At 41.4% G+C, this 16,382-nt stretch overlaps 1 protein-coding gene across 1 annotated transcript in view; it reads right to left on the reverse strand.

Annotated features, from left to right (window-relative positions):
- Positions 1-210: 210 nt before the first annotated feature.
- The window catches only part of LOC309479339 (otoferlin), a gene marked incomplete at its 5' end in the record, with an annotated part of 52,759 nt that continues 36,587 nt past the window's right edge, over positions 211-16,382 (reverse strand). Inside the window, 8 exons of the mRNA XM_082143401.1 lie at positions 211-1,333; positions 3,372-3,472; positions 8,426-8,604; positions 8,706-8,947; positions 11,934-12,032; positions 12,112-12,200; positions 12,288-12,430; positions 12,547-12,707. Coding sequence (XP_081999527.1) covers positions 1,153-1,333; positions 3,372-3,472; positions 8,426-8,604; positions 8,706-8,947; positions 11,934-12,032; positions 12,112-12,200; positions 12,288-12,430; positions 12,547-12,707 — 1,195 coding nt within the window. The 3' untranslated portion in view covers positions 211-1,152. The remainder of the gene's footprint in view (positions 1,334-3,371; positions 3,473-8,425; positions 8,605-8,705; positions 8,948-11,933; positions 12,033-12,111; positions 12,201-12,287; positions 12,431-12,546; positions 12,708-16,382) is intronic.

Genomic DNA, 16,382 nt, shown 5'->3' on the forward strand with positions numbered 1-16,382 from the left:
TCAGTCGGACTTTGCCGATTAAACCAGTAATGATTTTTAACAAAAAAATAAATAAGTATGCATATGACTTCAACAAACACATACATCATTCCAAGTGAAATAACATTAAAGTAATATCAAATATTGCAGGCATGGTGAAAGCTTTTCAAGCACCTAGAAGCTTTTTCACCAAGTAACCTGGCATATTGTACAGAAACAAGCCCAGCAGTGCTATGATCAACAGAACCAGCACAATTTTGATGACCAGCCACTTGTATTGGTTGCAGATGAGATGGCGGATGGCCTTAAACGGGCTAAGGAACCACAGCATTGTAATGTCAGGGCGGCTGGTGGGACAAAACCATTGAACAAGCTTTTAAAAATTGTAAACATAGACAATTTTTACATGTTTGTCTCATTGGTGACATGCACTTTTGGCAGGTTCAAAGCAACAATTAAAATGCCTTCATGTGTAATGGTCCACATTAGTGCTCATGCATGGACTCAAGTGTGCAAGAGTAGCTGTTCAACAAAACCTGAGTGTTGAAGCTTTAATGGAGAACAAAGATGGCTGTTCAATTTATGCTTACAAATGGATTTTAAACGGGCCTGTTTATTGCAAAATATTGAATAGACACAGGAATTGCGCTCAAAGATAATTCACGATTGGATTGGTTCTCGCCAACGGTTTATAAATAAAATGCATGTTTAGTTTTTTATATCATTATTATTATTGATTTATTTAAAGCACACAATAACATCCTTCAGTGAAGAAATATAACTTCTAACAATCTGATAACCTCAGAAACGAACGAATTGATATAAAAAACATTTGACATCAGAATTGGATATGCAGAGAAATGAGACAGACATCTACATTTGTTTAGATTTTGTTTTCTGAAACACAAATAGCTCACAACTATGGATGGAAAGTAACACTTCAAATTTTAAAAGCCAAAACTGCAAATGCTTTTATAGCATTTCCACAAAAAATGTGCAACGGTCTCCTGTCAGCGTTTGATGAACTTTATGTTCTCAGTTGGGCTTTGCCAATTAAACCAGTAATGATTTTTAACAAAATAAGTATGCATATGACTTCAACAAACAAATACATCATTCCAGGTGAAATTGTGTTGAAGTAATATCAAATATTGCTGGCATTGAAAAAGCTTTTCAAGCACCTAGAAGCTTTTTCACCATGTAGCCAGGCATACTGTACAGAAACAAGCCCAGCATTGCTAATATCAACAGCGCCAACACAATTTTGATGACCAGCCACTTGTATTGGTTGCAGACGAGATGGCGGATTGCCTTTAGCGGGCTAAGGAACCACAGGAAGGTTGTGTCAGGGCGGCTGGTGGGACAAAGAAAAACTCATGATACAAATCTGCGGCACAGCAGAGGGTGAACGTTAGCTGTCATATTTATTACGGATTTATTCTCAATTTATTCAGACGTGCGTAACGGGGTTATGTTATTTATATTATTATAATGTTTCTGTAAAAAGCATAACCAAATGGTTTATGGTTTATGTTAACACAGACAGCTCCACTTGAAATGTTCACTTACCGTGATTTAAGCGCATCAAGGCCTGGTTTCACAGACAGGGTTTCACGGAATTAGGCTTTAGTTTAATTAGGACATTTAAGTAGCTTTTATAAAGGTGCCTTTGAAAAAAACATTATTTGTGGGAATCTTGAGATGAAACAATGGCACTGATATATTTTAAGATATGTTCTCAATGCACCAGCTCAAACATGCATTTTAGTCTGAGACAAGGTTTGAACCTTGTCTGTGAAACCGGGGGCAAATGTTTCTTTGGAAGATTCTTATTTATAATTTCTTACTGTTGGAAAAAAAACCTCAATATTTATGATGCACAGATTATTAACATTGTCCACACGTGTCATAGGAGAAATTGTCAGATATTTATTTTATAATTAATTTAATGGAAGGTATTAATGAAAGGAGAGATTCCCTTTAAATCAGGATATGCTGTGTTGTGGCCATAAATATGGCTTTATGGCATTTATTTATTTATTAGCAATATTCTTCAATCAATCCTGGAAGCAGGAAAACATGATACACCGATGAGCCAAAACATTATGACCACCTGTCTAACATGCTGTTGGCTGCCAAAACAGGGCCGACCTGCGAGACGTGGACTACAAGAGCCCTGAAGGAGTCCTGTGGTCTCTGGCTGCAGATCCTTCGAGTCCTGTAGGTTGTGAGGTGGAGCCGACTTAGATCGAACTTGAAGGTCCAGCACATCCCACTGATGCTCAACTGGACTGAGATCTGGGGAAACACCTTGAACTCTTCATCATGTTCCTCAATCCATTCCTGATCAATGTGTGCAGTGCAGTGTGTGCAAAGAGCCACTTCCACCAGGAACACCAGTGTCATGAAGGGCTGGACCTGCTCTGCAACAATCTTTGGGTTGGTGGCAATTTACGTCCACATGACGTCCCAGCATCACACTCCCTCCAGCAGCTCATCATTATCCCACAGTGATCCTGGTGCCGTCATTTACCCAGGGAAATGGCATACACGTCCACATGATGTAAAAGAAAACGGGACTCATCGGACCAAACGACCTTCTTCCGCTGCTCCAAGATCCAGTTTCGGCGCTCTCGTGCCCATTGTAGGCGTTTCAATGGTGGACGGGCTCATCATTACATTCTGATTGGTCTGCGGTTACACATGTGTTGTGACATTCCTCCCATAACCATAATTAAAATCTTGTGTGACTTGTGCCGCAGTAGACCTTCAGTTTGCTGGGACCAGACGGGATAGCCTTCATTGCCCTTCGTTGAACCTTGGACACTCAACACCCTGTTGACGATTTGTGTTTGTTCCTCCTCGGACACTGTTGGTAAATTCCCACCACTGCTGACCGGGTCAACACACAAGCCTCGCCGTCTCAGAGATACTCTGACACAGTCGTCTCGCCATAACAATCTGGGCCTTGTCAAAGTCGCACAGATCTTTATTCCTGCCCATTTATCCTCCATCCAACACGGTCTTGATGACGAGAACCAATTGTTTGCTGACCATCTAATCTAACTAGACCTTAATATATGGACTTGTTAGGAGATGGTCAATGATATCCGCTTCACCTGTGATGGGTAATAATGTTTTGGCTCAATATAGCAAAATAAGTCAAAACCCATCAAACCTTTGCAATTGCAAACTCTTAAGGACTGTTTTTTGGGCTGTTAAAATATTGTATGATAGAATGTTTTCAGTATTATAAATAAATGTTTGAAAGTATAATGTATAATGTGTAGAACAACAAACAAGATGTTTTTAGTTTAAGTGAAAAATTGTCAGTAGCAAATGACTGCAATATTGAAGGTAGATGTAAAAGTTGGTGTAAATGCTGCTCTTACTTTGGTTTCTCTAGAGGCTCTGGTTCATTGCGTCCTTCACCAACAGGACTCTTCTCGGCCTCCTCACCTGTCAGCAGGTGAAGCTCTGCTTCTACTTTTCCCTTAAAGGATTAAAAAAAAACACACATTAAACTAAACATCAGAGCTGTGTAAAAAAATGCTGGTGGTTTAGGAGTGACATTTTATCATTCACAGGGTTAGATCATGCAAAAAAAGTAATTTACTCACTGTCATGTGTTTACAATTTATATGATTTTCTTTCGTTCACTGAACACAAAGCAAGATGTTCTGAAGAATGTTCAAAGCACAGTTGGAAGATGATTTTTTACTACCAAGCTCCAAAAATGTCCAAAAAGCACCATGAAAGTATCATTACAGTAGTCCATATGATTTGCATTTTTGTTCAGAATGCCGTGCATCATGCAACTGAGTTTGAATATGCAGAAGTGTAAGATTTGGAATTTGAAAGCATGGAGGGTAGAATTTTTCAGTTTTGGTTTGGAAAAAAAGGAATATTGCACATATAGTAGTCATTCTTAATGTGTATTCTACCAGCCAGCTGCCTTGTGTACAACATGGCATGAGCTGATGGTGTTACATGTTATGTGTTCTGAGTTCTGGTTTTGAGTCTGTTTCTGTGTTATCAGTTTTCTGTGATCTGTTTTCCCCTGTCTGCTGTTGGATTTTGGTTTAGTCCTCGTTTTCCCGGTCAGTTTAGTGAGTTCATTTGTATCACCTGTTCTGCCCTCGTTAGTTTCGTCAGCTGTGTCTTGTTTTCCTGATCTGTTCTCCCGTGTATTTAGCCCTGAGTTTTGCCTTGTTCAGGGTTGGTCAATGTTTATGTTTGGTTTAATCTATGCTCTGAGCACACGCTCCCTGCTTCTTGTATTTGCTATATTTGAGAATTAAAACCTTTGATTTATCATCTTCGTGTTTGCCTCCTACATCATCTACCCAGAACCTGACAGATTGACCGACCAAAAAGAAGGAAGAGATGTGCTGGGATCAGCTTGTGAAGATGGTGAGAGAAAGTTGTGATCTGCTGGAGTTTATGGAGAAGTTTTGTGACTTGGCTGCTAACAGTGATTGGGGTGATGAAACTATTATAACAAATTTTATGATCGGAGTCGGATGCATTGATCCTCGACCACTTCCCGATTTCACGGGGCTGGACTGGAGAGAAGCAGTTGCCATCAGCCGGGAGAGTTTTATTTTCACAGATTCATTTAGCCCAGCCAAACCAACTCATATGGTCAGCCCAGACAAACCCACGGTACCACTCCCCACTAAGCCCTGTATCCATTTTGGACCTCTGTTTGAGATCACATGGCCCAGAGCTCGTAAGCTGGTGTCGAACAGCGCAGACCTGGCTTTGAAGATGTTCGACCCAGCCTTCATGTCAGTCAGAAAAGCCATTGAATACGCCAGTCCAGCCAAGCCTGCACTTCACGCCGGTCCAGTCGAGCCTGCACTTCACGCCAGTCCAGCTGAGCCCGCACGTCACGTCAGAGCTGCCGAGACCAAAGCAGTATGCGCCGTGCCCACCGCCGAGCTAGAGACTGAGAACATCACGCCTGCAGAGAGGTTCTTTTTGCTGGTCCCGTCCAGCACTGAGCCTTCTCCACTGGTCCCGTCCAGCACTGAGCCTTCGCCGCTGGTTCCGTCCAGCCTAGAGCCCTCTTCGCCGCTGGTTCCGTCCAGCTCAGAGCCCTCTTCGCCGCTGGTTCCGCCCAGCTCAGAGCCCTCTTCGCCGCTGGTTCCGCCCAGCTCAGAGCCCTCTTCGCCGCTGGTTCCGCCCAGCTCAGAGCCCTCTTCGCCGCTGGTTCCGCCCAGCTCAGAGCCCTCTTCGCCGCTGGTTCCGCCCAGCTCAGAGCCCTCTTCGCCGCTGGTTCCGCCCAGCTCAGAGCCCTCTTCGCCGCTGGTTCCGCCCAGCTCAGAGCCCTCTTCGCCGTTGGTTCCGCCCAGCTCAGAGCCCTCTTCGCCGCTGGTTCCGCCCAGCTCAGAGCCCTCTTCGCCGCTGGTTCCGCCCAGCTCAGAGCCCTCTTCGCCGCTGGTTCCGTCCAGCTCAGAGTCTTCCTCATCGCTGGATCTGCCCAGCACCAAGCCCTCATCGCTGGATCTGCCCAGCACCAAGCCCTCATCGCTGGATCTGCCCAGCACCAAGCCCTCATCGCTGGATCTGCCCCGCTCCGAGCCCTCATTGCTGCCCTGCACCGAGTCCTCATCGCTGTCCAGCACCGAGCCCTTTCTGAGAACCGGGACTTTCCCCAAGTATTTTTTGGGGGGGGGCTACAGGCCTGCGTCCTGGCCACTTGAGGGGCCACGGCCACCCGAAGGGTCTTCACCGCCGTGGCCACCCGAAGGAGCTTCTCCGCCATGGCCACCCGAAGGGGTTTCTCCGCCATGGCCACCCGAAGGGGTTTCTCCGCCATGGCCACCCGAAGGGGTTTCTCCGCCATGGTCAACCGAAGGGTCTTCTCCGCCGTGGCCACGCCCACAGCCTGCTCCGCCCTGGAGGCTTCCTGCCTTGTCTCCCCCGTCAGCCTCCAGGGCGCCCACCCTCCCACCCCTTTGGTCTTTCTACGGCGCGAGGACGCGCCTACCGGGAGGGGGGAGTAATGTTACATGTTATGTGTTCTGAGTTCTGGTTTTGAGTCTGTTTCTGTGTTATCAGTTTTCTGTGATCTGTTTTCCCCTATCTGCTGTTGGATTTTGGTTTAGTCCTCGTTTTCCCGGTCAGTTTAGTGAGTTCATTTGTATCACCTGTTCTGCCCTCGTTAGTTTCGTCAGCTGTGTCTTGTTTTCCTGATCTGTTCTCCCGTGTATTTAGCCCTGAGTTTTGCCTTGTTCAGGGTCGGTCAATGTTTATGTTTGGTTTAATCTATGCTCTGAGCACACGCTCCCTGCTTCTTGTATTTGCTATATTTGAGAATTAAAACCTTTGATTTATCATCTTCGTGTTCGCCTCCTACATCATCTACCCAGAACCTGACAGATGGGTCCTGGGTCGGGTTGCACCAGCCGTTCGTAAGTTCTTTCTTAAATTGGAGCGTTAAGTCCACACTAGAGGTTTAGTAACTACTAGCTAGTTTGTAACTAACTCTGAACTTTATTCCGTTGCACCATTTGTTCGTAAGGCAGAATGTAGCAGTAGGTCGTAAGCTCTCCGTAAAGTAATGCGTAGTCGCATAATATGACGTTTAGCCTCGATGATCCAATAGCAGCCTTCAAATACGTGAGCAGATGCTGTGTTGAAATGCTGTGAATTTCAGTTTATGCTTCATTCTTTTGCCTCACGTTACTAACGGTAAAAATAAGTTTCCTTTAAATATGATACTTGATCATGAATAGCATAAGTGTTTTTATATGTAAATCACATTCAGAAACTGTATTTTTAAATGAAATGAATAAGGACCAATAAATAAATATTGATACAAAAAACATAAGAAATTACGTTTATTGATTATGACTGATATTTGACATGCACAACATGGACCGATGCACACAGCGTCGCGCTGTTTAGGACGGGTTCGTGTTAAAGACAGCCGCTTACAAAGTAATCTTTTCACATAATGTTCTCTCTCTTAAAATGTAAGCGAGTGTAAATGTCAGCATTATCATATATGTCTAAAGAATTGAAGTCTGTCGGGTAAAAGAAGAGCTTATTGATGCAGTTCAGTCTGTCTGATATTTAATTCCATCCGTTACTCCTGATCGGAGGCTGCCGTAAATATTTAGTTTATACGTAGAGTTACGCTTCAACTAAGTTTAATGGTGCAACGCAAAAATATTTAGAAGTGTGTAAGTCGTAATTTAGTGTCCATTTACGTCAAAACTAGGCTAAGTTATAACTTACGCACAGCTGGTGCAACCGGCCCCTGATGTGTAATCCTTCAGCCAATGAACCTGCATGCATTTAAATAGTCTAGTGCTAGTGAGTGTCACTGTAAGTTCACTGTGTTCACATCACTTTGACCCTCCTCCTCCCCAGCACCACCTGTCTATATCAGTTTACGGGGATTCATGCATGTCCGTTTGTGCAGCTGCATCTTAAGCCCTATTCGGATGGAATTGACTTTACAGGGGTAGATGGAGTAATGTAATTTTTCCACAGGATGTCTGTAATATTAATGGCCAATTCGCACGGGATAAGATATCTCAGTAAAACTAGCAGAAGTGGGAGGAGTAACTCGATTTGCGCATCGCCGTCACGCTCCTGTCGTCATGTGCGTATTACGTTGCTTCCTGATATCACGTGCGCAAACACATATAACCTATATTTATATATATAAAACAGTTGTCAGGTCGAACGATGTATTACTTAACTTCAGATTGGATTGTGTTGGTAATAGGCACATATCTAATGCTAAAAGATGTTTTGTGCCTCTAATAAGTGCTTTCGATCTTCTTTCTGGTCTGAATGGTATGTGGAAAACACTTGAGTTTTGCCACAGACTTGTCCCAGCGTCTAGAATGCATCTGAATGCTTTTTCAAGCGTCTCCATACTTGAAAAAACGCGTAAAACTGCTTTTAAAAAGGAATATTACCTGAGGTCATTTTTCCAGACCTTTTTACTGAAGGTAAAAGTCGCCGTAATCTTTACTGACATCGTCCACTGTCATGTTTGTGTATGTCTTGGTGTAACAGACGTAGGCCAGTAAGAGGTGTGTGAGTAAACCACTCCCCTGGCTTCAAGAGGCACGCTGGCGACTGACACTAGAGGCTACGGTCTTTAGCGTCCTTGTTAGCCTCCCACGCTGGAAACCCCGGGTCGAGTAGGACCAGTTACATTGGCATTCACACTGAATTTTCAGCATCATTATTCCAGTCTTCAGTTTAACTTGATCCTTTAGAAATCATTCTAATATGCTATAATATTTGACGCTCAATTGATTTACACAGTTTAAACCAGCAGGCGTTGCAAGCGTGTTCCCGGGTGTGGCGTTGCAAGCGCTTCGGAAAAGTGAATCATTTTGCGAAGCAATTGGTTCAATCGACTCAAAAGTTTAGAAAAGCTTTGTTTCTCTTATCACATTATTTGCAGGTCACTTACTGTAATTTCCATCTCATCATTTTCATCACGGGCCACAAACGGCCACCAGCCTTTAATTCTCTTCTGTTTGAAGAGGTTGACCATGGGCATATCTTGCTCATTTATGACCATGTCAATGGAGCACTGCTTCGCTGTCTTTGCACCTCGAGGAAATCGATTCAGGTCAAGTTCGATTGCACCTGAAACAAAAAGCAAACACACATGTGACTGTGTGAATGAAGGCCATTAAGACAGAGCCTGAATCTAAAATGACTTTACAAAGTAAAACACAACATCACACCCAGGAAGTCGTCTGCAGAGAAATGATCCGCGTCCCACACTTGCAAATTCAGTCGGGCAGGAATTTTATACTCAGTCTCATCCCAAGAAAACATGGACTCTTTCTTTGAGATGACGATCTTCTCTTCGGCCTGTAGGTAGTCGAAGGGATAAACAAAGCGCCAGTTGAAATTGCCCTCTCCGGTCAGCGAGTGATAGTGGACGTCTGTGTCCTGCTTATCTTCTTGTTGGCCTTTCAGCCATCTGTTGGTTACATGTTTCATAGTGATGGAACAGTTGGTTGGTACCCTTGTGATCACTTAAGAGATATGATCCTTCAGATATATACATACATAAAGGCACATATCTGATATATACATAAATTTTTTCTTGCAATTCCGAGATTATATCTTACAATGCTGAGAATGAAATGTGGAATTGCGAGAAATAAAGTCAGAATTGCAGGATATAAATGTGCAATTACGAGAAAAATGTTAGAATTGTGACATATAAACTAGGAACTGCAAGAAAAAAAGTCTGAATTGTTAGGTATAACAATTGTATAACAAGGTTTTAATCCTTTTTTTCATTGCGAGTTTTTACATTGCAATTTAGAATTTTTTTCTTAAAATAGAAAAATAAATTGTTTGGGAAAAGTGTATATCTCGAAATTCTGAGGGAAATTTTTTTGAATAGCATGAAATACAGTCAGAATAGCTAGATATAAACTCTCCATTACAAGAAAAAAGTTAGAATTGTGAGATAAAAACGTCTCTGTTACGTAGAGCTGGGTATCGTTCAGAAAATTTCGATACCGATACCTTGATTTCGATACCGGATCCTGAACGATACTTTTTTCGATACCAATTTTATGAAATCCATTTTAACAAGATTACATAACACATTACCTCAGAAAAACTTTGCTTTTATTTTTTCAGTTTGACTCATGCTCCTTAGCCAGTGCACAAAGGAAAAAAAAAACGCTCATGCTCACCAAAGCTGAATTTGTTTGATCAAAAATACAGTTGTAAAACAGTATTACAATTTAAAAATCTGTTATTTTATTTGAATATATTTCAAAATGTAATTTATTCCTGTGATGTCAAAGCTGAATTTTCAAAATCATTACTTCAGTGTCACATGATCCTTCAGAAGTATGAAAACAGTTCAATGCAGCAATTATTTTACCGCAAATACTGCATCGCGTGCTGTTGGCATCGAGCCTGGAGAAATGTAGCCACACTTTTGATCGACTTTTCCTCATCTTTAGGGTATTATGTGTGTGTGCTCGCGTCTCATATGAGTATGAGCGCAGAGAGTTTGTGTGTGTGTGTGTGCTCGCGTCTCATATGAGTATGAGCGCAGAGAGTTTGTGTGTGTGTGTGTGTGCTCGCGTCTCATTGAGTATGTGCGCGAGTTTGTGTGTGACTGCTCCACTGGGGGAGCTTCACGTACTCTTAAGCAACTCCGCCATCGAGGATAGTGAGGGAGGGAAAGGCACCAGACCGGTTTCTGGCAGAAAAAGGTGCCGTCCACGATCTAGTGACCTCATCATGCTCTTCCGGAAAGAAAGGCACTGGGGCACGGGCCGCCCCGAGATACCAATTGTCCAGCCGTGAAGGTTCGGAACACGGTGGAGGGTTCCACTCGAGCCGGACACTTGCGGCGGCCCGGGAAAGCATAGCCATGAGCTCTGGGTCTGACTCGGCAACGCTGCCACACCCGAAGGGGGATCTTCATCCCCAGAGGACATTAGCTTAACCTCCAATGCAGCGACTGACATTTGATCATCTGGTGGAGCCCCAAAAGAAACGAATGGCAAGGGCCAGCATGCTCTCTTGGAACACGCTTTGCGGCGTTAAAGAGGAGTGAGGGGCCTGAGGAGGTTGACTCTGCGGGGAAGTCCTCACTGTGATCCTCAGGTCACCAATGCTATTAACTAAAGTAGGCTTCTTCTGGCCAGAAGAAAAACTAGATCTGGGAATATGCGAAGGGGCTCCACCTCTTTCGAGGTATTGGAGTCTCGATCGTAACGCCACAATGGTCATGTTCCCACAGTGAGAACATGAGTCATCCATGAACGCTACCTCAGCGGGCCACACAACAGGCGATAGTGCAAGCCTGTGTGGGCACTCAATCTCATTGAAGATGCAACTCTGTACCTGCTGAATGAACAGCAACTCGGTGAAGGCGCCCACTCTGACGAGCTGTGAAAACAGATGTTTTATACTGCAGCTCTTTAGAGAGATCGCGATCACCACTGCTCACGCTGTCACACCAAGACCAACTGGTAGAGGCTTCTTCCACAAAGAGATTCGTCCAGCAGACACTCAGAAACAGATCCTTTGCAGAGCAGGAACAGCATTCACCGTCTGGCTCCGAAGCGAAAGATGTGACGCTCCTGCTGCTCATTATATGCTCGCACTGCGAGGCAGAGCAGCTGATGCAATTATCTCATTTAGCTCGTTTAATTTCAACCATGATCAGATACTGCTGATGATGATTATACATTTTTTGGGTTGTTTTGTTTTTTTTGCTGTGGTTTTGTTGCTTTTTGCACTATGTTCTTTTGTACTATTGTGAAATGAGAATTTTTATTGTATTAATTTTTGGGGGTGGGCGCTTATAAGCTCTTTTGCTTCGGCCCACTACTTTTGAGCAGAATGGTTACTGCTCAAATAAACAAATAAACTAAACTAAACTAAACTAATTTACACTCCCCATTCGTCGGATCACCTCTGGCGTACGTCGAAAGTGACCGACTATAGGGGAACTTGGAACTGCGTTAAAAATGTCTGAATTGTTACGTATAAACTCACAATTGGCTTTTTTAATTCGTGAGTTTATATCTCACAATTCTGACTTTAAAAACAATTAACTTTTTTCTCATTGACTTTATTTCTCGCAATTTACACATTTTCTCACAATTCTGACTTTATTTCTCGCAATTAAATTTTTCTCACATTTCTGACTTTATTTTTCACAATTAACTTTTTTCTCACAATTCTGACTTTATTTTTCGCAATCAACTTTTTTCGCACTGACTTTATTTCTTCCAAATTACTTATCTCACAATTCTGACTTTATTTCTCACAACAACAAAAAAAAGGCTGAATAGCAAGAAATAATGTCAGAATTGAGCTAAAAAGTCACAGTTAGCTCTTTTTTTATTCCATGGTGGAAACAAGCGTTCATAATATACACGTACTGTACACAGGAACAAGTGATTTCAGTGAAAAAGTTCCCATACCCTCTAACAAATATGTCACTTGATTTTTCTCCAGTGAAAATGTCATCGTCCTCCAGAACGACTTCATCTGTGTTCCACACGATCACCCTGAGCTCAAATCTGTCAATGACAAAAAGGTATTTTGAGTATGCAATGTTCATCTGTATTTGGCCAAAAGATTTCATCAAGTGGTTCCTACTTTTTTGGCTTCCTAGGTGAAATATCAATAGCGGGTCCAGGTGCAGGCATATCCTTCGGGAACATGTCCACCCACATCTCAATTCTCCCCTACATCACAAGCACTCATATTCACTAACGGCTCATTATCGCCATTTCGTTATCTGACAGTGGTGCTTTTGGGACATTATTCCTGACCTGCTCAATCCCAGGTTTATCAGGATTCAGGAGAGGCCTCGTCTCCACATGCTCTGGAACCAGCTTGCAGCCTATTCGTGGAATATCTTCCCAGTGTTTTAGTACAGCAAGAGCCAGGTGCTCATCCGTCTGTTTCTTCAGTCCTGCCGTAGAAAAGTGCATTTGTTCTGATGTTCTATTCTCCGATGGGAACTCAGCAATTCAGAAGACCACCCTTATACTTGTTCCCTTTCGAAATGCTTTGTGAAAATGTACATACCATTTTCATCCTCAATTTCAGTTGGTCCCGTGTAAACTCTGTTTGCCACTTTCACTCTTCCTCCCGGGCCGAACTGGGGAGGATCCATTTTCCCATCTTTGCAGAGTTTGCCAAGGATTTGCGTTGGCTTCAGTGGGTCCCTCCACACATTATAGCCATGACTAAAAGAAACAGTTGGAAAAATTTTGTCCATCCATCCTTTTTTGAAGCATTATATAGGGCCTATTTATACATTTTATTTTAGTAAATTTAGAATATTAATTTAAACTAAATGAAAATGATGAAAAAAAGTTTTAATATTTAATTTCAAGTAATAAAATGTTATATGCAGTTACACACTTCATTTATACACTGAACATAAGGGTTATTATCGTTCACTAAAACAATTAAAAAAAATCATTACTTGAAATAAACGTTATCTGAAATGGGAGAAAATATAAAAAAGTAACTTATTTGATTTCAGCTGATTGCAACATTTCTCATTTTCATTTAGTTTAACGTAAAGTACTAAAATAACTAAAACTGAAATAAAAGTTAGGAATGCACCGAAATGAAAACTGAAAAACCAAAATGTAGGATGCACTTGCCTGAAAACCAAAAATAAGTAATAAATTAATAATTAATCAATATTTAGATCTGGTGACTTTGTTCAGCTCGTGGAAAGCATGTAAAAACAACATGACCACTTGTAGTGGGAAATCTACTCACCTTCAGTAAATATATTATTAAATCAGTTTATATATTTACAATATTTGGAGGGGACTTACATGTTTAAAAAGTTGTGTTAAGCATTAACTTATTATGTTAATGTTGGAATTGTATTAATGTAATTTAATATTTTTCATAATTGGTCTGTTTTTATCCCCCAGGATACGTCGCCACTTTAGGGGTATAAAAATTGACTCTGTGGTCTATAGACTTTATACTTTGTGGCTTGTTTTAGAAAATCAGTTCAATACCTAAAGGCGGGGTAAGTGATATTTGAAAAACGCTGTCTGAAAGTTGGTTGGACCGACACAACCAGACACAACAACAAGCGTGTAGCCAATCAGCATTAGGGGGCGTATGACGGTGGAGGAGAGAGAACGAGTAAGAGGGAGATTTGAAGAAAGACTGTAGAAAGAGAAATGGCTGAAAGACATTACAATATCACTGGAAAATGAAGGGTTATGATCAGGAAAGAGCTTTAGGACCTATATGTTAATATTAGAAAAGCTTTCCAGCGCTGGAGATAGCGAAGCGGGAAGGCCTGAAAACGATTGCTTTGATTCTGCTCCACACGTAAGTAACACTGGTTTTAAGTGTCATTGTTTGTCTAGAGCTGCTGTGCTGTTGGCAACTAACAACCAACTCTTGTTTATATTTACTCTTGTGTATGTTTTTTGTACTTCCTTGTCGTTCGTTCATCATCATTCTTCGCTTTATTTTTTGAGAAGCTTTATTTTTTTTAATGCGTTTCTGCTACAATAAATACTCTTTCAAAGACTTTGAGAAATAACATACTGCACCTTTAATTTTCTCTCTCTCTCTCTCTCTCTCTCTCTCTCTCTCTATATATATATATACACACACACACACACACACACACACACACACACACACACACACACACACACACACACACACACACACATATATATATATATATATATATATATATATATATATATATATATATATATACACACACCAGGCTTTTATGGCTCATATATGCAATTAATTGAGGGATGGACAAATAAATGTCCCCAAGTTATGTTATGTCATATTTGACATTTACAGTTGTAATTTAAATGATTCAACCTCCATTGCAAATCAGGTTTATTGGCAACATTTACAGACTTTCAGCTGTTTGCAATGAACAGATCAAACAAAAGTAATTGAAATAGCTCAACACAACAAGAGTTTTTAAGTGGTTTCCCTAAATTCAATTGAAAACGCAACTTTTAATAACTTTTGCAATCTCAAAATTATTCAACCCCTTCATGGCAAGCATTTTTAGTACTAAGTAGAACAACTTTTGCTGTTATGACCTGCTGCAAACGAGTTGTATAACCAGACAGCAGCTTCTGGGGAATCTTAGCCCGTTCCTCATGAGCAATGGCCTCCAGTTCAGTAATTTTCTTGGGTTGGTGTTGCAACCGCCGCCTTCAAATTTCAGATTGTCTATGGGGTTCAAATCAGGGGACTGTGATGGTCACTGCAGTGTCTTCCAGGACTTCTTCTGCAACCAAGCCTTGCTGGAATTTGAGGTATGCTAGGGATCATTGTCCTGTTGGAAGGTTCAATGACACCCAAGCTTCAGCTTTCTCACTGACGGCATGACGTTTTCTCATAGGATTTCCTGACAATTCAATGAATCCATCTTGTCTTCCACAGACTGCAGGTTTCCAGTGCCAGAGGATATAAATATCTGCAGCCGCAGAGCATCGCCGATCCACCATGCTGAACTTTAGACAGTGTTCTTTTCAGCATTTGCTTCATTCTTCTTCCTCCACACATACCGCTGATCCATAGGGCCGAAAAGTTCCAGTTTTGTTTCATCACTCTATAGAACAGAATCCCAAAACTTCTGTGGCTTATTTATATGATTTTGAGCAGTTTTCTTGTGCTTTTGGTTCAGTAGTGGTGTAGTCTTAAGAGTTCTGGCATGGAAGTCGCATGCCTTTAGTGCGCGCCTTATTGTGCAGCTGAAACCTCAGTGACCGTTGCCACCATGTCTTGCTGCAGGTCTTTTGCAGTCACTTGAGGGTTTTTCTGAACCTGCCTTCTCAGAAATCTGCTTGCAGCCGTTGATATTTTCCCTTTTCTGCCCCGTCCAGGCAGTGTTAAAGTTCCTTTAACTTTGAACATGCACACTATGCTTCCAACGGTGTCTTCAGGAACATTTAGTGCCTTCGCTATCTTTTTGTATCCTGTTCCTTGTTTGTGAAGGGCGATGATATCTTCTCGTAACTTTTTGGACCATTCTTTTGACTTGGCCATATTTCTAACATGCAGTCAAACGTGACACTCAACAAACTTACCCAGTTCAGTTATATCATGTGTTCTAGCTCAAGCTACCTGGTTCAACTAATGAAGCCCTTGATTAGTTACATCAGGTGTGCTTGAGACAACACCTGTTTTGCAGATTTGTGCTGTTGTGAGGGATTCTATTCAGGGGGTTGAATAATTTAGAGACTGCAGAAGTCATTAAAAGTTGCCTTTTCAGTTGAATAGAACCACTTGAAACATTTGTTATGTTGAGCTATTTCAATTACTTTTGCTTGAAGTCTGTATATTTTGCCAATAAACCTGATTAGCAATGGGGGTTGAATAGTTTTGATTACAACTGTACATTAACATAAAAAAAAAAAAAAAAATTATATATGAATAATCAAGGAAACCTAAGTCCAGTGCAGTCCAGTAAATGTTTATCTAACATTTACTTTATACAAATCATTAACGATTTCTAAGCAAAAAAAAAAAAATACTTTACTTGATAAAAACAAAGTCTGAACTATCAATCAGAGGACAGAAGGTATGAAGTAAATCATGTACAACAGGCTTTTCAGCAAAGTTTTGCTTATATTGATCATTTACAGGCCCTATTAAAATGTGCATATTAAATATGATACAGAAAGCTAATACATTCATAAATAGGCATTATGCTTATTGTTAAACATCATTTTACAAAGAATGTTTAGTTTAAGTTATGAGAGAATAAATGTTTTAAAAATTTGGCCAAACAAGCATTGTTTTTTCCATTTAATTTATAGGGCCCTATTTTAACGATCTGAAACGCAAGTAACTTTGTGGGCGGGTCTTGGGCGCTGTTGCTATTTTCCCGGCGGGATAAA

The sequence above is a fragment of the Leuciscus leuciscus genome, assembly GCF_965113295.1.
Source record: "Leuciscus leuciscus genome assembly, chromosome: 17".
Lineage (NCBI taxonomy): Eukaryota > Metazoa > Chordata > Actinopteri > Cypriniformes > Leuciscidae > Leuciscus > Leuciscus leuciscus.